Source organism: Hypanus sabinus, chromosome 2 (assembly GCF_030144855.1).
Source record: "Hypanus sabinus isolate sHypSab1 chromosome 2, sHypSab1.hap1, whole genome shotgun sequence".
Classification (NCBI taxonomy): Eukaryota; Metazoa; Chordata; class Chondrichthyes; order Myliobatiformes; family Dasyatidae; genus Hypanus; species Hypanus sabinus.
The window spans coordinates 195,203,524-195,230,371 of NC_082707.1; the positions used below are offsets into that span (position 1 = coordinate 195,203,524).

The 26,848-nt window shown below is 41.0% G+C and overlaps 1 protein-coding gene across 4 annotated transcripts in view; it reads left to right on the forward strand.

Annotated features, from left to right (window-relative positions):
- The first annotated feature begins 368 nt into the window (after positions 1-368).
- LOC132389643 (YLP motif-containing protein 1-like) overlaps positions 369-26,848 on the forward strand; it is a 163,778-nt gene continuing 137,298 nt past the window's right edge. For 2 of the 4 annotated variants that reach the window (XR_009510639.1, XR_009510638.1), the window contains exon 1: positions 369-990. Coding sequence is in view for 2 of the 4 variants with exons in the window: in XM_059962175.1 (XP_059818158.1) it covers positions 568-990 (423 nt within the window). In the remaining 2 variants the exon portion in view is untranslated. The remainder of the gene's footprint in view (positions 991-26,848) is intronic. The other 2 variants (XM_059962175.1, XM_059962186.1) reach the window with 1 other exon arrangement.

Genomic DNA, 26,848 nt, shown 5'->3' on the forward strand with positions numbered 1-26,848 from the left:
ACCAGAATCGAACTCAATACTCCAAAGTTTGGTCTGACAATTTTTTATAGAGCTGCAACATCCCCGAATAACGAATCCCAACACACTATATGCCTTCTTGGCAACCCTATCAACTTGAGCGGCAACTTCTGAGGGATCAAAAAATCTTGAGGAACATTTCCCTGTTCCTCCACACTGCCAAGAATCCTGCCGTTAGCCTAGTAATATGCTGTCAAATTCGACCTTCCGGAGTAAATCACTTCATACTTTTCCGGATAGAACTCCATGCAGTATGGCCACGTGCTTTGGCGACGTCAGGTCCGACGTTGGGCGTTTGACGTCGAGCGTGTTGCGAAACCGCGTACGTGACGCGATGACGCCAGGCCGTCTGCTTTTTTTCATTTTGTTTGTGATGGCGCTCGTCAGGGAAGAATGAAGGAGAGTCTGAAATAGTGGCTGCCTGTCGTCGGATATTTCGACTCCAGTTCGACAGCACAATCTGTCAAAATTGTGATAACATCCGGCACATTTTGCACCCATCGAGTTATTTTCGTTGGTTGAACGCATTTGGCTAAAGGTTTACACTCGATGTATCCGTCATGGGGTCGGTATGGTGGGGGAGGGGCGCACCTTCCATACTATGGCGGGGCTGCTCAGCCGCCGCTCCTTCCTGCGCCGCGTGTACCGGCCCCGGGGCTTGTTGTTGGTCCCACCACCGTACCCCCGCCGGTCCCTACTACCGGTTTAACGTCCAACTTCCAGACACTAAGGGAGCAGCATCTCCAGCAGATGCAGCAGTTGCAGCAAATGCACCAGCAGCAGTTGCAGTCAGTCCTGCAGTATCCTGCCCATCAGCACCAACCACCACCGTCAATACCACCGCCACCTTTACCACCTCATCTGCAACAACCTCCACCGAACATTTGGGACACCAGCAATGCCCCGAGCCAACTCACCCAGACTAGCCAATCCACTCAACAACATCCAGATTACTCCGCCGTGGCTTTACAGGTGAGATAAAAAGACAGAATAAACACAACTCTTACATCTGTATTTTTTTAAAAAATGATGTACGTTGTATGTCAAAACAAGAACAGGTCATCTTGATGCTAAAATAATGTAAGAACAGCTATGAAAAGTCACATCATAATTGCTCTAATCTTAAATATTGTTCGGGATTGCATGAACAGAACCATGTCTTCCCGATTAAACCATTAAAAATGTCACTGTAGTAGCACTAAACAGTGGTCAGTCAGTAAAGGTGATTGTATGTTGCAATTTCTTTCTAGTCAGCCAGTTTGCAAGTTTTGCATTAGATCATGGCTACCTGCTGATGAGATTGGATTGCATGCAACCCTCAGTGGTTGTGATGACAGCAAATCTAATCTCCAACTTGATGGCATGAACACTGATTTCTCCAATAGCTGGTAATATCTCCCCCTCCCCTTTCCTCTTAATTTCCCTCTCTGGCCTCTTACCTTTTCTCCCCATCTGCCTATCACCTCCCCCTGCGCCCCACTCCTGTTTATTTAACTAGAGAAACTGCGCTGGATAAGCCCTTCCTTCAAGCTGCAACCCCCGACAACCCAGATTTAACCCTAACCTAATTTACAGTAACCATTTAACCTACCCAGTATCTCTTTGGACTGTGGGAGGAAACCAGATGGCCCAGGGAAAATCATCTGGTTTCACCTATCACCTTCTAGCTTGTACTCCTACTCCGCCTCCTCCCCTCATTTTTTTATTCTGGCATCTTCTCTTTAGCTTTCCAGTCCTGCTGAAGGGTCTCAGCCTGAAATGTCAATTGTTCATTTATTTCCATAGATGCTATCTGACCTGCTGAGTTCCTTCAACATTTTGTGTGTGTTGGTTTGGATTTACAGCATCTACAGAATCTCTTGTGTTTAAAGTTAAACTAATGTACAAGTTATACTTACTAGTGTTCCAGTTCCAGTGAATTTCCTGATAGTGATAATGTTGCAGTTCGGGTTAAGCCTTTTTATTTGAAGGGATATAGGAGTAACGTGATCATTTCGTAGCGAATCAGTTTTGTTACTGCCCAGTGGTGGCCTGTTGAGATTGGAAACTCCTCTGCAAACTGTTTCTAGGTTACTTTTCATTTGATTAATACATAAGCTTTTCTTTAGCCAGCAGGCTTTGATTTGGGAAGAAGTGAACTGTTACACTACTTCAAAGAAAAATGATAATAGATTTTTTTCTGCATGCCAAATTCCATTTACAGTACTGTGCAAAAGTCTTAACCACCCAAGATCCTTCATATGGTTTCAGATGGTATAGTCTCCACAGAGTCCTGATCTAAACTAAATTGAGACCCTGTGAATACCTGGAGAGGCAAAAGCAAACGAGACAACCTAAGGTTGCAGAAGAACTGTGGCAAGTTCTCCAAGAAGCTTGGATAACCTACCAGCTAAGTTTCTTAAAACTGCACAACAGTGTACCTAAAAAAAAGATGCAGTTTTAAAAGCAAAGGGTGGTCACACGAAATATTGATTAGAATTAGTGTTTCTTTAACTGTTTACTGTTTATAATAATTCTTTTGATATTTAGAAATGTTTCATTACATTATTTTTGAAAGCATCGCCCCTTTACAGATTTTTTTTTACTTGTGCTTAAGACTTCTGCACAATATTGCATTTTAAATAAGTACTATTCCAACAAAGTAAGAAATTGGGTAGAGTTATATCTTGGCAGTATTACATTATATCTACTATATGGTGAGCTTTTGCTGGGCAAGAAAAATTGAGATAGGCCCTTTAAGTGGTTCAAAGATTGCATGAAAGCTAAAGTTACACACGCTGGGATGCGTGAAAGCTAAAGTTACACACAATGGGATGGTACCAAAATGGCAAGAACAAAGTGTGCAGAACCAGAGTGGCCAGTGAGCTTAGGCAAGAACTGCTCACAACATCCTGGAGGGGAGATGCCAAGCAGTACTAAACGCTGCCCAACAAAGAAGGAAAGCAATAGCAGCAGTTCCACTTCCAGATCTGCCAGTTTTGCATGTCCTTCTTGTGGACGTCTGTTGCTCACAATTTGGACTCAGCAGCCACCTACAAACACACAACAGAACTGCACAACTCTAACTGTCATCAGATATGACAACCAGTCATTATTTTTATATTGTTATTTCCCAAAGAAACACTGGATTTTTTGCTATAGCTGTACACAAAGGCAGAAAGGTACACTTTAAGAGTAAATCAACACACAAAATGCTGGTGGAATACAGCATGTCTCCGCCCGAAACATTGACAGTGCTTCTCCCTACAGATGCTGCCTGACCTGCTGTGTTCCACCAGTATTTTGTGTGTGTTGTTTGAATTTCCAGCATCTACAGATTTCCTCGTGTTTGCATTTTAAGAGTAAGTTATTTGGTCCCTCCAATTTGCTTTGCCATTTAGTAAGATCGTGACTGATCAGTTTGTGGCCTTCATTTGGCATTACTACTGGAGAAGGTACTGGGGAAGCTGAATGGCCTAAAGATGGGATAAATCATCTAGACCAGATAGACTACATCCCAGAGTTTTTGAAGGCGATAGCAAAGAGATTTAAGAAGCATTAATGGTGATCTTTCAGGAATTAGAGTGGGCCCCGGAGGACTGGAAAATTGCAAGAAGGGAGCAAGGCAAAAGACAGGAAACTAAAGGCTGGCTGATAAGATTTTAGAGTCCATTATTAAAGAAACAATTTCTGAGTAATTGGAAATACATGATAAAATAGCACATTCAGCAAGAGAAAATCTGCAGATGCTGGAAATCAAAATAATATACACAAAATGTTGGAGGAATTCAGCAGGCCAGGCAGCATCAAAATTTCTGGCTGACGCCCTTCTTCAGGACTGGAAAAAGAGATGAGAAGTCAGAGTAAGAAGGTGGGGGAGAGGAGCAAGAAATACAAGGTGGTATATGATAGATGAAACTGAGAGAGGGGGAGAGCTGAAGTAAAGAGCTGAGAAGTTCACACTCATCTCCTTACCTGCCCATCACTTTGCGCTGGTGCTCCTCCCCCTCCCTTTTCTTCCATGGTCTTCTGTCCTCTCCAGCTTATTATCTCTTTGACCAATCAACTTCCCAGTTCTTTACTACTCCTCCCTCTCCTGGTTTCACCTATCAGCTACTACCTTGTTCTTCCTACTCCCCTATATGTCTTACTTGCCTCTTTTCACGCCTTCTTACCCTGACTTCTCATCTGTTTTCAGTCTGGAAGGATCTTGGCCTGAAATATCAACTGTTTACTCTTTTCCATAGATGCTGCCTGAGTTCCTCTAGCAATTTGTGTGTTTAACAAATTCAGCAAGCTTTTGTTAAGGAGAGATCTAGCCTGACAAATCTGTTAGGAGACAACAAAGCACGTTAAACAAATGAAAGTCAGTGGGTGTGATTTATTTGGATTTTCAGAAGGAATTTGACAAAATGTTGCACAAGAGGCTGATAGAGACTTTGTAAAGCACTGGTGAGGCCTCACTTGCAGTATTGGAAGAAGTTTTGGGTCCCTTAGGATCTTTTGAAACTGGAGAGGGTTCAAAGGAGGTTCACAGAAATTATTCCAGGGTTAAACGGCTTGACATAATTGAGAGCATTTGATGGCCCTGGGCCTGTATTCACTGGAATTCAGAAGAATGAGGGGTGACTTAATTGAAACCTATCAAATGGTGAAAGGCCTTGACGGAGTCAATGTGGAGAGGATGTTTCCTATGAGGACCAGAGGACACAGCCTCAGAATAGAGGGGCATCCTTTTAGAATGGAGATAAGGAATTTCCAACAGGTTTACCCAGAAAGTGGTGAATCTGTGGTATTTGTTGCTTCAGGCAGTTGTGGAGACCAAGTATTTATGTCTGTTTAAGGCAAAGGTTGATAGATTCTTGATTGATCAGGGCATGAAGGGATACGGGGTGCGGGGGGGAGGAGGAAATCAGAGGTGAAAGGAAAAATGGATCAGCCATGATGAAATGACAGAGCAGACTTGATAGGTCAAATGGCCTAATCCTGCTCCTATATCTTATGGTCTTATGGTCTAAACAAGTTAAGAGCCCATGGTGTAGAGGTGAAGCACTAATGTGGATATGAGATTGACTGACAGAAGTCATTGGAGAGAAAGAGGGCGTTTACTGGGTGGCTACAGGTGACCAGTAGAGTTCTTCAGGAGGTGATGTTGGGATCTCAGTTTTTCACTGTATACACTAATCTGGATGAAGGAACAGACAGACGGACAGAACTGATGATATTTGGCCAAGTTTGAAGATAATACCAAGATAGATGCATAACAGTTGGTATTGTAGAGATAGGGCGTTTATATAAGGACTTTGACAGATTGGGAGAGGGTAAAGAAGTGGCAGATGGAACACAGCATAGTGAAGTGTAGGGTTGCAGGCTCTGGAGTGAGTCCAAGGAGGTTTATAAGAATGATCTCAGGATCCCAGGAATGAAAGGCTAGATGTTCTTCGTTAAATATTCTTTAAGCTTCTCAGTGCCCCTGACTAAAGAGTTCTTGATCACTTTTGCTTGGCTAGACTTTGCTGTACCACAGTCATGATGTCACTGATCAGGTTGCTGGTGTCATTTTTTCCTCAGAGACTACCTTCTCCAACAGTATATTTGTTTGAGAAGGAAACAGCTACTGGGAACTTTTACGTTACCTGCCTGCCCCTCCTAGCAGTTATTCATTCATGCGGCTCAAATTTTGATGTGACTAGCCGCCACACCATGATACGTGCCAACTTGAGAGGAGCTACAGCTGTACGCATTTTCTGTATATATAATCATCAGAGACATTTTAATATTCATTCACCTTGTATATCTGAGAACCCAAGCATACCACTCCACTGACTGGCATTACTGCACCTTCAATAACTAGTGTTCTAAAGAAAGGGGGGGGGGGTGGAATTTTACCTTAACTCAGGAATGACTTTCTGTTGTGGCAGAGCCTGCCTCCCTTTTATTCACTGCTGATTTTTTTTTCAGTTTCTCACCTTAAGCCCACATGTTAAATGGTCACTGCTCCTCCTCCTTGATGCTAGGCCTCACAGTATGAAAACAAGTGATTCCTCACCTGAAACACACTTTTAAGCAGTCATAGTTCATCCTCCTTTGCTGCCAGTCTACACAGTTCAAAAGTAAAAACCAGATGAAGGATCTTGGCCCAAAACATCAACTGTGCTCTTCCATAGATGCTGCCTGGCCTGCTAAGCTCCTCCAGCATTTTGTGTGTGTTGCTTAGATTTCCATCATTTGCAGATTTTCTCTTGTTTGTAAAAACCAGATGAGATAGGGTCAAAATAATCGTATGTATGAGTCTGTGGGCATATATTAGATATTGGTCACTTGAGGAAAGGGAGGGAGAGCAAAAAGCAGGTACTACATTCAGTTTAGCCTAGAATCAATAGTGAGGGAACGCTAGAATCTTTTGTAAAGGATGTGATCACACTGCGTGGCATGCTGATTGGTGTAATGCTATTACAGTGGTAGCAACCTGGGTTCAAATCTGTCATTGTAAGAAGTCTGTACATTTTCCCTGTGACCTTGTGGGTTTTCTCACGTATTCCAAAGACATAGGAGTTAGTGGTTTAATTGGTCACATGGGTGTGATTGAGCAGTGTGGGCTCAATGGGGTGGAAGGGCCTGTTACTGTGGTGGCATGCAGCATGGTGTAGCACTTGGACTCTCTGTGACACATACAGCAATATTACAGTTCAGAGTTTCAGGGAGGTGCTCACACTATAGTTTGAGCCAGTCAAATGGATGACCACCATGAGGAGCAGGCAGGTGCTACAAAATAGATAAATAAAAAGAACATTCTTAAAATGTTAACTGGGTATTAAATATAGACGATTAAAACATAGACAAAGTCAGTATGGACTTATGAAAAGGACAAATTTGACAAATTTACCAGAGTTGATTTGGCAATGTAATTGATAGAATATGTAAGACAAAAACAACAGATCTTTTTAATTTAGAGATACAACACAGTAACAGACCCTTCCAACCCACAAGCCAATGAGACTAATTAACCTATACCTCTTTGGAATGTGGGAGGAAACCCCTACACGGTCATGGAGAGGACATACAAACTCTTTACAGGTAGCAGTGTTATTAAACCCTGGCTACTGGTGCTTTAATAGTATTCAGCTACCATGCCATTGATTAATGCATTTAGATTTGGCCATGCTCTTTTCTCACTGTTGCTATCAAGTAGAAGGTAGAGGTGCCTCAGGATTCGCACAACAAGTTCAAGAATAGTTAATACCCCTTAACTATCAGGCTCTTGAACAAAAGAGGATAACTACGCTCAACTAAGGATTCTTTTGTCTTTTTATGTCCTGCTTGTTGTTTATTAACTGTTTATATCCACCTTTGCAGTTTGTTGTCCATTGATCATGTTTGCTATTCTATAGATTTGACATGTATGTACTCTAATAATAAATTTAACTTTGAACTTTGTCCTGCAAAATTAAACCACGTACAGCTAGTAGTAATACACTAACATAGATTGAAAATTGTTGGGCAGATAGGAAGGAGGAGTTTTTTTGTTATTTTGGGTAATTATTAATAATTTACCATACAGCGTGGCCTCCTGACATAATCTCTGTCAATGATTAGATGAGATAACCTCATGGAATATGAGGTGTGAGAAGGATCTCACAGTGACCCAGACAAGTTGAATGAGAGGTTAAGTATCAGAATCAGGTTTATTATCACTGAAATTTATTGTTTCATGGCAGCAGTACAGTGCAATACATAAAAAGCACTACAAATACAAAAAGAATATTAAAAATAATTAGTGTAAAAAGGGAGGCAGTGTTCATGGGCTGTTCAGAAATCTGATGAGGGAGCTATAGAAGTTGTTTCTAAAATGTTGAGTGTGTGTCTTCAGGCTCCTGTACCACCTCTCTGGTGGTAGTAATGAAAAGAGGACATGTCCTTGATGACAAGGGTCCTTAAGACCATAAGACAAGGAGCAGAAGTCAGCCATTCAGCCCATTGAGTCTGCTCCGCCATTTTATCATGAGCTGATCCATTCTCCCATTTAGTCCCATTACCCTGCCTTCTCACCATAACCTTTGATGCCGTGGCTACTCAGATACCTATCGATCTCTGCCTTAAATACACCCAGTGACTTGCCGCCTGTGGCAACAAATTCCACAGATTCACCAACTTCTGGCTAAAAATATTTCTTCACATCTCTGTTCTGAATGGGCGGCGCCCTTCAGTCCTTGGGTCATGCACTCTCGTACTAGACTCCCCATCATGGGCAACAAATTTGCCACATCCACTCTGTACATGCCTTTTAACATTTGAAATGTTTCTATGAGGTCCCCCCCCCCCCCCTCCCATTCTTCTAATCTCCAAGGAGTACAGTCCAAGAGCGGTCAAATGTTCTTCATATGTTAACCCTCTCATTCCTAGAATCATTCTAGTGACTCTTCACTGAACCCTCTCCAACGTCAGCACATCCTTTCTTAAATAAGGAACCCAAAACGGTACACAGTTTTAATGATGAATGCCACCTTTTCTGATGCACTGCCTTTTGTGGAGGCTAGTTTACAACCAACTGCAGCTTTTTCAATCTTCTGCATTGGTGTCTTGATCTCTGTACAAGACAGTGAAGCAACCATTCAGAATACAGTGAAATCTTCCAAATGTCCTGGAAGAGTAAGCAGATCAACAGTAAAAACCAAATGAAGAGTCTCAGCCTGAAACATCAACTGTACTCTTCAGCTGAGCCCTTCTTCAGAACTGGAAAGGAAGGGGAGAAGTCCAATTATGTTCATTCAACTACCTTGGGCAGGCAACATAGTTCACATGTCTGACACCAGGCTCTCAAAGCAGACACTTTTCCCAGCTTTTCCAGGAAGATGCTCAAGGATCTGCTCAAAGCCTCCTTGAAGGAATGCATTGTCTCTGCTGCCTGCTTGAAATATCCAATGCATGACTTAAAGTGGAGAAGGAGCATTGGGATACTTTTGAGGACTTTGCACATGCACCTGGAGCATGCATAAACTCTGGGAGAAGCGCATCACCTCATATCATATGCAACCCACTTGTCTGCTATCAGGCACTTTCCCCTTAAGTGGAAGAGTGGTTTTCCCACAGCAGCCTTATCCGTTGCAGCACCTGCACATTTTGGAGTGGAAGAAAGTGAAGCAAATCATTGTTGATGCTGAGGATCTGCCAAAGAAGAAGCAATTATGGTTTACACAGGGCTCAGTTTTTTAGGGATAAGTAGAAGGATGAAGAATTATAAATGGTTATAAATTATAAAAAGCTGATGTACAACATGACCTAGCTGTTCTTCCATCGTGTTTTTATTCGTGCTGACAATACTGACAAAAATTGCTGTAAAACTATAAAAACATTCACCAGAGACAAAATGCTATTTCTTCAGTCCACACCAAAGCGTTGGATTCAACAGTATTTGAATTGCTTGCAAGTTTCAAGGTTATAGACTTTTGTGTCTCGGAAGAATTTAATCAAGCTTATGTGAATTTTTATTTTTAATTTTGTTTTTATTTATGTACCGGCCCAATGAGCCGTGCTGTCTTGCCCATCTAATTAACACTTTAAGTTTAAGATGATGGCACGTTCAGACATAGCAACCATTCAATCTCTTGGTTTAATAGTTCATCTTATGTCTTTGGGACATGCTGCTGGCTATTACATATACTGTGCACAGCGATTCCATCTGGTTAGTAAACTGTTGGACTACTGAGAAGCTCCGCAGCTTGGGCTTACGGCACACACCATTGCCTGTGACAGTAATCCACGGAAGACGCCATCGAAAGTGGTGCACTAGAAAGCAAAAATGGGGGGGGGGGGAGCTTACTGGGATCCGTGAGAGACTCAGAATGAAGCCCTTCAAGCCTGCTGTCCCGTCATTCTTTCTGGCAAACATTCATTGGAAAATAAACTTGACTACCAGTGCCTGAGACTAAACCAATGAGAGATGAAGAACTGCGCATTGATTCTCATGGAAACTCAGGACATCATGCCAGGTGCAGCAATCCAACTGGAGAATTTCAGCACATTTTGGTTCAACAGGAATCCAACAATCCCAGACAAACTCTGCGGTGGTGGCATCTGTATTTACATAAATAAGAACTGGTGTAACAGTGGCATCCCACTGTTCACTGATTGAATTCGTTTTTGTGAAGTGCAGACCGTTTTATATACCTAGGGAGTTCACTATTACTGTGTTGATAGTTGTTTCTATTGTCAACCCCTGCAAATGCTGGCGAGGCGCTACAGTGCCATCTGTGATTTTCAAACCAAACACCTTGATGGTGTCTTCATTGTTGCTGTTGATTTTAACCATGTGAACCTAAAAAGAGTCCTGCCGAAGTTCCACTGGACCTGGTTTATACTAACATACCAGGTGCATATATAAAGCAGTTGGGCTCTCAGATCACTTGCCTGTTATGGTAATTCCAACATGCAAATCATCAGCCAAACAGGCCAAACCAGTTCTGAAGGTGGTGAAAACCTGGCCTAAGGGAGCCTGTCTCGACCCGAAATGTTGACTGTACTCTTTTACTTAGATGCTGCATTGCCTGCTGAGTTCCTCCAGCAATTTGTGTGAATTGCTGAAGGAACAATCTCAACATTGCAGGACTGTTTAGGTAATACATCCAGTGCTAAAAAACGTGACAGTAACCTGTCTAAATGACTATTGTCCGATGGCATTAACGTCAACCATTAGGAAATGCTTTGAGCAGCTGGTCATGGAACACATTAAAGCCTTTCTCTTGGCTTCATTGGACCCTTTCCAGTTTGCTTATCACTCGAATCTATCTACTGATAGCCTCTGCCCTCCACTCTGTCCTTTCCCACCTGGAAAATAGGGTCTTGTATGCCAGGTTGCTGTTTATAGTCCAGTTTGATGTTTAACACCATTATACCCCTGAAACTGGTGGGGAAACTGTCTTCACTGGGTCTCCGCAGACAGTCTGTGTGGGCAGCAATGTCTGTATTCCCATTACACTGAGCACTGGCGCTTCCCAGAGTTGTGTGCTTAGCCTGCTACTGTTAACACTGCTGATGCATGACTGTGTTGCGGTGTTCAGCTCAAACTGTGTCATCAAGTTTGTGGATGACAATAGTGGTTGGCCTCATCAACAACAATGGCAAGTTAGAGTACAGAGAGGAAGTGGAGCAGCTTGTGGACTGATGTGAGGAGAAACAACCGAAGTCTGAACATGGAGAAAATCAAGGAAATTATTGTGGACTTTAGGAAGATAAAGATGAATCAACACTCGGCGCATACATGGCTCCTCCATAGAGAGAGTTAGTGCACCAAATTCCTGGGAGTTTGCATCATGGATAACCTCACCTGGTCTCTTAATATTGCCTCCCTGAATTAAGGCACAGCACCGCATCCAGTTCCTAAGGAGACTGAGGCAAACAAGGTTCACCCCTCCCTCCCCCCACCACTGATCTTAACTGGAATTTACAGGATCACCATTGAGAGCATCCTGATATACTGCATCTCCTCTGGTACGGGAGCAGCTGAAGATCAGACTGGAAGTCCCTACAAAGGACTAAGAATGACTGAGAGGAACATAAGGGTCTCCCTATCATCCGTTGGGGACATTTATCAGGCGATCTGCGTACACAGGGCTCTTAGAATTATCAAGGATCCCATCCATCCAGCATCCTTTTTGACTTTCTACCATCAGGCAAGAGACTCCAATGCATAAAGACAAGAATGGTCAGAATAGGAAACAGTTCCATTATGGTTCTGAACTCACTGCGGCATTGTAGTCAATGTGTCACCGGTTAATTTGTTCTGGACCTTACAATATTTAATTTATGGACTTTACTTTGTTTATGCATAGTTCGTTTGTAGTGTAAAGGGGGTTTCTTCTTTTTTCTTTGTTACTGTTGGGAAAGGGTTTCTTTTTGTTAACTAGCAGGAATGCTAATTTACTGATGCCGAGAATGGTATTCCTTTGTAAACCAAATGGGGATTAATGTTCTTTCTTCTGAGTCTGTAAGCTTTTGTTGACGGGCTTTTGGGCAGATCGGCGCGAGGGGATCGAGAGAGAGGACGCAATGCTCTAAGCTGGGCGAGGATTGGACCCCAAGCGGGGGTCCGAGGCCGGGAGATTCTCCGAGGAGGGGGGGGGAATGAAGCTAGATGTGCTTGGTTGACCACTCGGAGGGTCCTGAGCTGTTTGGAGAGTCCGAGGAGTTCGGAGGGGATCGAATGGTGGCCAGAAGACTTCAGAAATTGAGCTCCAACGGCTGTGCACGAAGTGGTTTGGACTTTGATAAGTTTGGCGCCTTTTCTTTAATTTTCTCTTCATATATACTGTATCGTTATTAATCACTTAGTTATAGTAACCTTTATAAATTGTACTCATTTAATCGCATATGGTGTACTGTCTGTTTTTTGGGTGAGGCGGGGACATCACACAGCATCCACACCAGCTGATTACCCAGTTTGGCGGGGCCGAAGGCTGCTCCCCCTAGACGAAATGAGCTGAGCGAGCCTGAGGCGACCCAGGGGGTTACACTTTGTTTATGCATAGTTCGTTTGTAGATTTTATTCTTCCTTCTTAAGTTACTGTGTGTTCTGTTTACTACCATACTACACTCTGGCCCAGAGAAACGTTGTCTTTTTTGATGATATATATAGTTAAATGACAATAAACTTAATGACTGGGCGAGCCAAATCACAGGACAATTTACCTTATAACTGGTACATCTTTGGACTCTGGGAAGAAACCAGAGCACCTAGAGAAAACCTACACGTGGGGAGAGTATAACAATCTCCTTATAGACAGCCCCAAAATTGAACTCTGGAATATCCTGAGCTGTAAAAGCTTTGTGCTAACTGCTATGCTACCACGGCGCCCTAATTCTCAGTTAATACCACAGAGAACTACCTGGTCATCATCATGTTGCTGTTTACTGGATCTTTGCTGTTTTGGGTAAATCTTTCTGTTTCTATGGCTGTCATTGCAATAATGACACTTGCACTTTCAGAGTACTTTGTATCTTGAAATCATGAAAAGAGCAGTGTAATTGTCCCTTTAAAGCAACTTGTCTCAGTGTAAAGGAAATTCCACTCTTGAATGCTGTATGTATTAAATTAGGATTACATATAAATTGCTGTTTATTGGAAAACTAATCTTGCAGGCTTTGGAAATTTTAAACAAAATGCCAGAGATAATTGGTCAGGCAGCATAGGGCAATTAAAACAAAAACTGTGTGCCGTTTTTAACTGAGTCTGGTGCTCCTGGTGTGGCCTTCTATATATTGGTGAGACCCAACGCAGACTGGGAGACTGTTTCGCTGAACACCTACGCTCGGTCCGCCAGAGGAAGCAGGATCTCCCAGGGGCCACACATTTTATTTCCATGTCCCATTCTCATTCCGATATGCCAATCCTCTACTGTTGAGATGAAGCCACCCTCGGGTTGGAGGAACAACACCTTATATTCTGCCTGGCTAGCCTCCAACCTGATGGCATGAACATTGATTTCTCTAACTTCCGTTAATGCCCCTCTTCCCCTTCTGACCCCTACCTACTTATCTAGCTATTTATTTCTCTCTCTCTCTCTCTCTCTCCCTCTCCCTCCCCCTCCCCCCCTTTTGTTCTCTTTATCTCTATCTTTCCCTCACAATAACTCCTTGCCCATTCTCCATCTTCTTCTGGTGCTCCCGTCCCCCTTTCTTTCTTTCAAGGCCTTCCATTCTATGATACTCCCCCCTTCTCTAGTGTATCCCTCTTGCCAATCAATTTCCCAGCTCTTAGCTTTATCGTTCCCCCTCCTGTCTTCTCCTATCATTTCATGTCTTCCCTCCCCCCCCCCTTTCAAATCTCTTACTCTTTTTTCTGTTAGTCCTGAGGAAGGTTCTCAACACAAAATGTTGACTGTACTTCTTCCTTTTGATGCTGCCTGGCCTGGTGCGTTACACCAGCATTTTGTGTGTGTTGCTTGAACATCCGGTATCTGCAGATTTCCTCATGTTTTCCATTTTAAGAGTTTCTTCCCCCAGGCAGTTAATCCGACCAATCATTCTAGTTAGCCTCTCTACCACCCCTCCCCCGCCCATTTTATATTGCTGTTTACATCATAAACAAGTGCTGATTTTTATTTATGCACATTTATTCCATATCCATACTTGAGCCTCAAACTTATTTTTAATAATTCTTGATAACTAAATGTTTTTGTTGCATATTGTGCTAAGATGCACAAGAAGATCCTAATATATGTAAACATATATGACAATTAAAGTTGATCCTTGACCTTTAGAGAGTGAACAGAGTTAGTGTTTCAAATTGATGAACCTTTCATCCTTCTCCTATATAAAAAAAGTGCATTTGAAGCTATGGATCAAAGAATGGCAGGAGGTGAATGGTCAGATGTTAGATTTTTCATGCTTGCATAAAAATGTTAGGGTTGGTGATGCTGGTGAAAAAGTGAACTGGAATAGAGAGAATAGATACTTTTGTGAGTAGAATTAGAGGGAACTTGAAAATATCCAAATGAATTTTGGATTAATTAATAATTTTGGAAGCTTTTATACGTACAGAAGAAATCTTATATAGTCATGATGCTATTCCAGACTAATCTGTATGTAGTAATTTGTTCCTTGAGCTGTAATCATTAAGCTATATGTAACTATAATAATCAACCATTTGTAATAATCTGATCGAGTGTTATTTACCTCATATGTCTGTGCAAAGTAATTTATCTCAAAAAAAACCTCATCATGTTCTTTTACATGTCTCTGTAACATTTACCCGGTGTAATTGTTAAGGATTTATTACAGAACATAGAACAGTACAGCACAATACAGGCTCTTTCGCCCACAATGTGGCTACCTTTTAACCCGCACTAAGGTTAATCTAATGCTTACCTCCTACATAGCTCTCCATTTTTTTTATGCTTATTTAAGAGTTTCTTAAATGTATTTAATGTGTCTGCTCTACCAGCACCCATCCATAAACCTACCACTCCATGTAACAAATCTAACTCTGACAACCCCCTATACTTTCCTCCAATCGCTCTAGCGCATGGTTTCTTGTATCAGCCATTGCCACCCTGGAGAAAACAAACTCTGTCTGCTCTCTCTTATCAAAGGGGGATTTTAGGGACTTGGACCCTAAGATCCCTCTGTACTTCCACAGTGTTAACAATTATAACATTAACATTATATGATCAAAGTATATCACTTCACACTTTTCTGGATTGAACTTCATCTGTCAGTTCTCAAACCAGTTCTGCATCCTGTCAGTGTCCTGTTAGAGCAACTTTCAGCTATCCACAATACCACTAACCTTTGTGCCATCAGCAAACTTGCTTATTATGGACCTCCCCTACCTCCTCCGGCTCCAGCCTCGTATCCTCTTTTATCCTTGATCAGCCCTATACTCTTTCTACCATCATTCTAGTCACCCTCCTGTTCTTCACATATGTGTTGAACACATTACTGAGGTTAAAGGAGATGTGCCAAATTTCCTTAGCCTTCTGAGGAAGTAGAGGCACTGATGTGTGCTTTCTTGGCTGTGGCTTCTATGTGGTTGGATCACTGCAAGACATTGGTAATGTTCACACTTACAAACTTGAAGCTTTCAACCATCAGTCTCCACCTGAGCACCATTGAACATACAGCAGTATGTGCTCTGCCCCACTTGATGAAGTCAGTGACCAGATCATGATACCATTCCAGTTAGCTCGCTGGCTCCTATTTGTATTCTGTCTTAACCTTATTTGAGATCTGGCCCATCATGGTGATGTCATCTGCAAACTTGTAGATGGAGTTAGAGTAGAATCTACCCATACAACTGTGAGTGAATTGGGAGTAAAAAAGAGGGCTGAGGACGCAGCCATGTGGGGCACTGTTGTTGAGGATAATCGTGGGGGAGATGTTGGCTGCCTGTCCTTAATGATTGCACCGTTGGACAAGAAGTCAAAGATTCAGTTTCGAAGGGAAGTGCTGAGCACTGTCTAATGGTTTGAGCATGTACAGGCTATTTTTTTCTTGTCATTTTCCCCTAAACAATACAGTATAACAACTATTTACATAGCATTTACATTGTATTAGGTATTATAAGTAATCTAGAGATGATTTAAAGTACATGCAGTCACCGGGTTATGAACAAGTTCCGTTCCTGAGTCCGCCTTTAAGTCGGATTTGAAGTCGGAACAGGTACATCCGGTATTATGTAGCCTCTGTTAGTAAAATGTTTGTCTTAGTATATAGTACATATTTTACCTTTCTGTGCCTATAAAACACTTAAGAAACGTATATATTTCAATAATTAAACCACTGCGTTGCTTAGCAATAATTGTAGCTTTCATTGGGGCAGGGCCTCGCAAGCTGAAGGGGATAATTGATTAGAGTCCATTGCTGGTAATCCAAAAATTACAGTAATAGGATGAGGTTGTAAATCAATACGTGAAACTCCTGAAATAGTATCAAAGATATCTTTCTAATATTTTTACAAAAGAGGGCAAGACCAGAACATATGTGTTAAAGAAGCTACCTCAGACTTGCATCTGTCACAGACAGGATTTATATGGCAATAAAAATGAGCTAACTTATCCTTGGACATATGGGCCCTATGAACCACCTTAAATTGTGTCAAGGTGTGTCTAGCAGACATTGAAGAAGTGTTAACTAGTTGGAGAATTTTCTCCCATTTCTCTATATGTAAAGGTACCTGAAGTTCTCTTTCCCATTCATTCTTAATTTTATTAGATGTACCTAGATGTATTTTTGTAATCAGATCATAAATAATTGCTATTAAACTCTTCTGATAGGGGTTTAAACCTAAATGTTTTTCTGTAATTTCAGTTTGATGTGATACCGGAAAAGTAGGTAACATAATATTCAAAAAGTTTCTAATCTGTAAATATCTGAAAAATTGTGATCTAGGCAAACTATATTTATTAGACAACTGTTCAAGAGATATGAGACAGTTATCCATGAATAAGTTACGAAAGCATGTTATTCCCTTCGTTCTCCATAAAAGAAAAGCTTGATCAATTCTGGAAGGTTGGAAGGAAAAATTAGATAAATAGGACTTGATAGGATAAATTTATTCAATCAAAATATTTACGAAATTGAAACCATATTCGTATTGTATGTTTAGTTATTGGATTAGTTATTTGTTTATTCAGTTTAGTAAGTGCAAAGGGAAGCGAGGCCCCTAAGATAGAAGCCAATGAAAACCCTTGTACAGACTCGCGTTCATGGTTCACCCATCGTGGACAATGAATTTAATCGAGATCTTGTGTCCAAAACATTAAATATCAAATATTAATTGCCCAATAATAGAATCTAAAATTTGGCATTGCTAATCCACCCTCCTATTTTGATTTCTGTAAATATTTCTTACTTAATCTAGGATTTTTTTCTGCCATTATATATGAAGAAATTTTAGAGTCAATAATATCAAAAAAGGATTTAGAAATGAAAATTGGTTCCGCTTGAAATAGATACAGAAATTTAGGTAAAATAATCATCTCAATAGTATTCTACCTATCAACAATAAGGACAATGGGGACCATTTAGTAAGTAGTTGTTTAACATGGTCAATTAAGGGTAAAAAGTTAACTTTAAATAGATCCTTATGCTTCTTAGTAATTTTACTGCCCAAATAAGTAATTAGTAACCAGTCTGAATGGGCATTGTCTATAGACTGGAGCTTGCATATTTAATGGAGAAAGGTTCACTCTTATTAAGATTCAATTTATAACCAGAAACAGTACTAAACTGAGCAAGTAGTAATATTATTGCAGGGATGGATTTCTCTGGGTTAGAGATATATAATAACAGGTCATCTGCATTTAGTGATACCTTAAGTATCTCATTCCCACGAATAATGCCTAATATATTGGGTGAGTCACGAAGAGTGATTGCCAGGGGCTCCAAGGCTAAATCAAGTAGTAAGGGACTAAAGGACAGCCCTGTCTGGTGCCTCGAAAAAGCCTGAAAAAGGGGGATCTCTGATTAATGTTGAGTACAGAAGCCAAAGGTGTATGATATATCAATTTAATCCAAGATAAAAATTTTAAGCTAAAATTCAAGCGTATTAAATAAATATTCCCATTCAACTCTATCAAACGCCTTCTCGGCATCAAGCGAAATAACACTTGCTGGGATTTTAGATGAAGGAGTATAAACAATATTCATTAACCTCCTTACATTAAAATACGAATAACAATTTATAATAAATACTGTCTGGTCATCAGAGACAATTTGTGGCAATCCATTTTCAAATCTAGTTGCCAATATTTTGGAAAAGATTTTGGAGACCACATTCAACAAAGATATAGGTCTATATGATGCACATTCAGTGGGGTCTTTATCTTTTTTAGAAATTAAAGAAATAGATGCTTCATAAAAGGATTGTGGTAATTTACCTACAGATAAAGCATCCTTAAAGATTCTACATAACCAAGGAGAAAGTAGATTTGAAAAAGGTTTGAAAAATTCTACTGTATACCAATCCAAACCAGGTGTTTTACCAAAATTCATCAAAGAAATTGCTTTATTTCTTCTTCCTTAATGGGTGCATCTAATGCTAAGCATCAAGTGGTAATTTCAGAACATTCAATTTCTATAAAAGTTCATGCATAATGGTAGAATCATCAGGAAATTCTGCTTGGTATAAAGAGATATAGAATTTAAAAGATTTATCAATTTTGTCCTAATCAACCGTCAAATTACCATCGCATTTACAAACTTTAGTAATCTGACGTTTATCCGAAGCAATTTTCAATTGGTTGGCCAATAATTTACCCAATTTGTCAACATGTATATAAAATTGGCTCTTGGTTTTAAGTAATCGATTTTCAATCGGGGATGTTAATAACAAACTGTGTTCCATCTGAAGTTCAACTCTCTTTGTATAAACCTCCAGATTAGGAGCAACAGAATATCTTTTTTATCAATTTCTTTAATCTTTCAACCAATGTATGTATTTCATTATTAATTTGCTTTTTCAATCCAGCAGAATATAATATAACTTGACCACGCATGTATAGTTTAAAAGTATCCCATAATATCCCACTGGAAATTTCTTCCGTAAACTTAGTTGAAAAGAAAAAAGCAATCTGTTCTTTAATAAAGATAACAAAGTTTAAGTCCTGAAATAGAGTAGAATTGAACCGCCATTGCCTAGCGCTAAAAGTTACATCAGTTAATTTGATTGATCAAGGTCACATGTTCAGAAACAGTGATTGCATCGTACTCACAGACAGTAACAAATGGAATTAATCGAGAGTCAATAAAAAAAAGTAGTCAATTCTAGAATAATTATGATATACATGAGTAAGGAATGAGTACTCTTTATCATTAGGATGTAAAAACCTCCAAATATCTAAAATTCCGGAGTCAACTAATAAGGAATTAATAAGAATAGCCGATTTGTTTGGAGGTACCTGATTGGATGCAGACCTGTCCATCGAAGGATTCAGACAACAGTTAAAATCTCCGCCCATTATCAACATATATTCATTTAAATTAGGAAGAGATGCAAATAACTGTTTAAAGAATTCAGGATAGTTGGCATTTGGTGCATAGATATTAACCATAACAACTTTTTGGTTATAAAGTAAACCAGTAATTAATAGAAATCTACCATTCAGGAGTGAACAAATGAAATTGACGAGTCTATAAAAATAGATACACCTTTCACTTTAGCCTGTGAATTAGAATAAGATTGTTGGCCTTTCCAAAGCCTAACGAAATGCTGACTATCCTCCTTCCTCACATGAGTTTCCTGGGCAAAGATAATCTGAGCTTCCAATCTATGAAAAACTTTAAAAATCTTCTTCCATTTAATCAGATGATTCAAACCATTGGTATTCCATGAAACAAAGTTAGTAATATTATCCATTTTATTTGAATAAACCATATGGTATGTTTAGGGGAACCAGAAGTTATGACAATTCAGACATTTTTGTGGTTTCAGTTCAGCCCAGATGAGAAAAAATAAACTAAAGATAACCCCACACCCCACCCACAAAGACCTGAAAACTGGCCAAAGGACAGCCAGAAAGCTAACTAGTACCTCCCTTACCCTCACTCTCTTGATGGCAAGTCTGCAAAATTGAAAAAAAATGTAAATACCACCCAGTCAAAACATTGAGAAAGGAATGCCATATTTGCAAAACATTTTGAGAAGCAATATCTTAAAAAATTTAAACAGAATACAATCTTATTAATATTTTAGGAAAAAAAACTTTCAGTCACCAGATCAGAAAAAACTTCAAACTCTTAACAGTCAGATTTATAAACTAAATGAATACAGGCACGAAAAAAAATGAGAAAAATTCGAACTTCCACCTTAGTTGAAGCATTGAGAAGGGAATGCTATAAACAGCACCGGAATACAATCTTATTAATATTTTAGAGAAAAACACAGTCGATCATCAAATCATTTTAAAAATTATTTTCAAAAGCTGAACAATTGAAAATAATAAAGTAACAAAAGAAAAAAAGAAACTTAAACATAAAAGCATAATAAACATTAATACTCTGAAACAGAATACAAGTGTTATCAAACCAATAGCAAAAATCTCCCAACTTCAAAAGTCTAAATCTGTGAACTAATTATAAACCAAATGAGTACAGACACAAAGAGACATTCAATTTATTAGACAGCTGGGATCGAACGTTAGTTGTCAAGGAATTGTTGAGCTGCTTCCACGGATTTAAACCATTTATGTAATTTGTCGGGCAGAACAACTCTTAAACGGGCTGGAAATAGCAGAGCTGGTTGAAACTTTCTTTGATAAAGGTCGGACATCATCGGTTTAAACCCCTCGCATCACCTTGGAACTGTAGTCTTCGACCAGTCAAAACTTGAGTTCCCTATGTACAGTAACCCATTTCCGACAGGCAATTTGAATTAAATGCTCCTTGGTTTGCACATAGTAGAATCGAAGTATAACAGACCGGGGTTTCCCCTTTTTCGGGGTTTAGCTTTCAGAGCACAATGTGCATGATCCAGTATAGGAATAGTAGAGAAAGCTTCAGAGCCGAACACATCCATTAAAAACTGAGAAAAAAATTTAGTAAGCTCACCACTCTCAACGTCTTCACAGAACCCTATTATTCACAGGTTCTGTTTATGACTACAACTTTCCAAGTCAATAATCTTGAGTTTATACTGTTCTAGTGTCTGAGTAGTCGAAGTTAATTTCTTTTCCAGTGCATCCAATCTGCGATCTTTCTGTCTTCCAGCTTCATCGAGTTCAGCTATTTGCTGCTGTTGTTTTTCACTCTCCTGCTCAGGAGCTCCCAGTTTGCTTTCGATTTCCTTTAAAACTACTTCCAAAGTAGAACATTTTTTATCGAATTTATCAAGCAGGAGTTTCAACATAGCTTCCAAAGTGAGTGGAGATTCTTTAAGTAGTTTAGGATCTCCTCCTTTCCTTCCATTTCCATTACCGGCTTCCTTGCCTTTGGCTGATCTTTTGCGCTCTGGTATTCAATTTCAGCGATTAAAAATCAAAGTTTGGGCATATAAAAGTGATATAAATACTTTAATATAAATAGTGAAAAGGTGGTAAAAAATTGAAAAATGAACAGAGCAAAGCCAAAATATGACCTACTCCATCTGGTGCCCCAAGAGATCTCCGAAGAGATGTGGACTGCAAAGGCAGGTGTGGTTATGCTGGATTGTGTTTTTTTCCCTAGAATGATGGTCTGTAAGGTCTCCTGTGCTATGAAGAGTTGCTTTTTCTTAAAATCCAAACTGCTGTAACAACGTGTGCATTTAGGAATTCTAGCTGCTGATTCTTTACATCAACAATAAATTTAGAAGTTTGGTTGATCGTTGAGCTTGGCAAAATGTTTGCAGACATTTCGGCTCCAATCAAGAAGCCATCATCAGTGCACATTTGAGGGTGTTGTCACTTCAGAATGCCGGCTTATATAGTCCTCTGAATTGATACTGATTAGACGTCATGATTGAACCAGCCAACTAGATCAGGACATCTAATCAATATCCATTCAGACCCCGGAGGAGTACATAAGCCAACATTCTGAGGAGACAACGCCCTTAACTGCACACTGGCGATATCTTTTTGATCTGAGCTGAAATGTCAGCAAACACTTAGCCAGGCTCGGCAATCAACAAACTTCCGAATAGCCAACCCAAGCTACCAATATTCCACAATATTTCAAAGTTTATTAATCTTGCAATAAATCCATATGTCTGTATTCTGTGGGAGATGTAAATGTGGTTTGTGGAGGCTTCAGTCTGGATTAGATGGAGTCGTTTTTTTCTGGTTCATGTAATAAAAGTATGGTTATTTTGTTACACAGCTAAAACAAGTATTCTAGGACGGGTTATTTTATTGTCATATATCAGGGTTCAATGAAATTCTTTGCTCACAGAATAAGCAGTAGATTAGATTCAATTTTATTGTCATTGTGCTGAGTACAGATACAAAGCCAATGAAATGCAGTTAGCATCTAACCAGAAATGCAAAGAATAGTGTTATTTACAAAATAACTGCGAATAAAAAGTAAGTGCTACAGCACACAAATATAAAAGTACTGAGACAGTACAATATGGGTGCAATACTGCTTAGCGCTCTAATGTGAGGTTCAGCAGGGTCACAGCTTCAGGGAAGAAACTCTTCCTGTCCCTGCTGGTGCGGGAGCAGAAGCTCCTGTAGCGCCTACCGGATGGGAGGAGAGTAAAAAGTCCATGGTTAGGGTGAGATGCATCCTTGATAATGCCCAGGCAGCGTTTATGGTAGATGTTCTCGGTGGTGGGCAACTGGGTGCGGATAATCTGCTGGGCAGTTTTCACCACACATTGGAGTGCTTTGCGGTCTGATACGGGACAATTGCCATACGACACTGAGATGCAGTTGGTGAGTATGCTCTCAGTGGTACAGCAGTAGAAGTCTGTCAGTATCCTGAGACAGAGGTGAGCTTTCTTGATGCTTCGCAGGAAATAAAGGCTCTATTGTACCTTTTTGATCAGGATGGAAGAGTTCAGGGACCAGGTGAGATCCTCGGAAATATGGACACCAAGGAATTTGAAGCTTGATACGCGCTCCACTACAGCTCAGTTGATGTAGATGGGATAGTGAGTGTGGCTCCTAGCGTGCCTGAAGTCCACAATGATCTCCTCGGTCTTCTGGGTGTTAAGGGCCAAGTTGTTGTCGGCACACCACACAGCCAGGTGCTGGACCTCATCCCTATAGGCTGTCTCGTCATCCCCTCTGATCAGGGCAACCACCATGGTGTTGTCTGTGAACTTGATTATGGAGTTAGAACCATGTACAGAAACACAGTCATAGATGAAAAGGGAGTACAGAAGGGGGCTCAGCACACAGCCTTGAGTCACACCGGTGTTCAGGGTGAGAGTGGAGGAGGAGAGGACTAATTTAATAGATTGGGGTCTGTTAGTCAGAAAATCCAAGGTCCAATTGGAGAGGGATGAGCTGATACCAAGCTGGCGAAGTTTGGGGATCACAGTATTGAATGCCAAACTAAATTCAATGAACAACATTCTGATGTAAGAGTTGGGGCTGTAGATAGTAATAAGTACAACAGATAATACAAAGCAATAGTACGGTGCAAAGAGTCCAGTGGAGAAAGCAGTGCAGAAGTGACAATAGAATAACGGAGAGAAGTGGAATTTAGAGTACAAGAAAGTGAATGTAGAGAATTGAGAGGAGATTTGGTAGCGGTATACAAAATTATGAAAGGTATTGTTAGGGTAAATGCAAGTACACTTTTTCCACTGAGGTTGTATGGGACTACAGCCAGAGGTCATGGGTAAAAGGTGAAAGGTTAAAAGTTTAAGAGGAACATGAGGGGAAACTTCTTCACTTAGAGTAGTGGTCACCAACCTTTTTAAGCCCAAGATCCCCTATCTCGGCCTTAGTGAAAGGCAAGATCGACCCCAGATCGATTAGTTACACGCATGTGCACTGGGGCAGAAAAGACCGGAAGTAAAACCCCGCAACCCAGAAGTAGAAATAATGCATAAACACCAGGGGTACCCACCCTTTTTTGCACCACAGACTGGTTTAATATTGACAGTATGCTTGCACACCAGCAGACTGTGGGGGGGGGAGGGTGGTGTTAAACATGACCGGAATACAGCGATACTCAAAGCAGGTTCCTTATGTCCAGTCGATTCTGCAATTTAGTTTTCGCAGCTCTTGGCACTTAGCTGCTGTCCAGCCTGCTCACGTTTTTTCAGCTGAGAAAACTCAACGGGTTTGTCTTTAAGTGCGGGGTACTTGGACTCAGAACTTGGACCGAAGCAATTTTGAGGGCTTCATTGCCTCATTATACAGCCTTCCAGCCCGAACTCCACCCTTTGCCCGCCAGCCGCCCTGGCCAGGTGCGGTTGGCCGTGGGTTGGGTGAGAGGACAAGGTCAGGGCCGGAAGTCCACGTACCGGGGACGCAGTGGTCGCAGTCCAAAGAGAGCAACAGGACGCGCGCACCCCCCTTGTAGGATCTATCGGCTGACAAAAGTTTGTTTCAGTAAATCACAGTGAGATAGTTGCTCTGATACTTACAAAACCTTGAGTCCGAATTAGGTCGTCTGCGAATATTTTAGCACCGGGTTCCCCACGAACATTCAGTGTGTTAAACAGGTTCAGAGGCAGCGCCCATCTGTCTGTGCTCCGAGCCAGTAGCATCAGCACTTCCCGCCGGCCGCGCTCCGGGCCAGTAGCATCAGCACTTCCCACCGGCCGCGCTTCGGGCTAGTAGCATCGGCAGTTCTCGCTGGCCGCGTGTTTAGGCAACTGATGACCTCATGTGCTCAAGTTCAACATTGGCCGTGACAGGCAATGAAGAAAGGTGCAGGTTGGGGACCCTGAAGTACACTGTGTCGTACGGGGGAGCTATGTGCATGCGCACTGGAAAGAAGGAACGGAACTAAAACCCTGCAACCTGGAAACATCTCTCAACAGTAATTGTGTATTTTTTTTTCGGGATCTACTGGGAAGGTCTCAGAGATCAACCAGTCGATCACGATCAACGGGTTGGCAGCCACTAACTTAAAGGGACATGAGAATGTGGAAACAGCAGCCAGTACAAGTGGAGCATGCAAGCTCAATTTCAATGTTGAAGCGAAGTTTGGATAGGGTTATGGAAGACTATTGTCCCAGGGCAGGTCAATGGAAGTAGGCAGTTTAAATGGTTTTGGCATTGACTAGATGGACTGAAAGGCCTGCTTCTTGTGTTGTACTTTTCTGTGAATCTATGAAGTGGTACCATCAAGTGAATGGGCTATCCTCACTAATGATAACCTGGATATTTAAATTTATTTAAACATTCAAGAATCTCTCTTCTCAAATTTCAGAATCAAAAACATAGGGTAGTACCGTATAGAATGAGTTAACTTGCAATATTTTTTGGGTAATCTGTCAGTGGCATGTGATGAATGTAAATTTTCTTTTATGTGGTGATGCAACCATCAGGGTATTTGAAAATAATGTATCAAGAGTTTTTAGGAGGTAGTTGAAAGGATAACTCACAGAAAATTTTTTGCACAAAATCAGGGTTCACTTGGCTAATAGTTCATTTTGCATTTGGTTCTGCTTAATGGTTTCTCAGGTGCCCATGTGGGATGGAATCTATGACTCCATTAAATTATTGTTTAAGGCTATAGTTCCTAATGCATCACAAACAAGAGAAAATCTGCCGATGCTGGTAATCTGAGCAACACACACAAAATGCTGGAAGAACTCAGCAGATCAGGTCAGGTGGAACAAAAGCTTTAAGTTCCTTGGGGTGAATATCACAAATGACCTGACTTGGTCTAACCAAGCAGAGTCCACTGCCAAGAAGGCCCACCAGCACCTTTACTTCCGGAGAAAGCTGAAGAAATTTGGCTGTCCCCTAAAACCCTCACTAATTTTTATAGGTGCACTGTAGAAAGCATTCTTCTAGGGTGCATCATAACCTGGTATGGAAGTTGTTCTCTCCAAGGCCAGAAGAAGCTGCAGAAGGTCATGAACATAGCCCAGCACATCACACAGACCAATCTTCCATCCTTGGACTCACTTTACACCGCACACTGTCGGAGCAGTGCTGCCAGGATAATCAAGGACATGACCCACCCAGCCAGTACACTTTTTGTCCCTCTTCCCTCCGGGAGAAGGTTCAGGAGCTTGAAGATTCATATGGCCAGATTTGGGAACAGCTTCTTTCCAACTGTGATAAGACTGCTGAACAGATCCTGACCTGGATCTGGGCCATACCTTCCAAATATCTGAACCTGACTTGCACTACCTTATTTTCCCTTTTTTATTTTCTAATTATGATTTATAATTTAAATTTTTATTATATTTACTAAAATTTGTACTTCAGGGAGCGCGAAGTGCAGATTCAAATATTGCTTTGATGATTGTACGCTCTAGTATCAATTGTTTGGTGACAATAAAGTAAGCAGAGTTCGGAAGTTGATTGGTGGAAGACACAGAAAGCCGTGGAAGAATGAAAAAGGGGGTGGGGAGGAGCGTCAGAGGGAGGCAATGGGCAGACAAGGAGATAACATGAGAGGGGGAAATCGATGTTCATGCCATCAGGTTGGAGGTTACCCAAACGGAATATAAGGTATTGTTCCTCCAACCTAAGTGTGGCCTTTATTATGACAGTGGAGGAGGCCATGGGTGGACATATCAGAATGGGTAGTGAATTAAAATGAGTGGCCTCTGGGAAATCTCACTTGTTCTAGTGGTCGGAGCGTAGACGTTCGACAAAGCGGTCTCCCAATCTACATGGGGTCTCACCAATATACAGAAGGCCATACCGGGAGCACCGAACACAGTATATGATGCCAACAGACTCACAGATGAAGTGTTGCCTCACCTGGAAGGACTGTTTGGGACCCTGAATGGTAGTGAGGG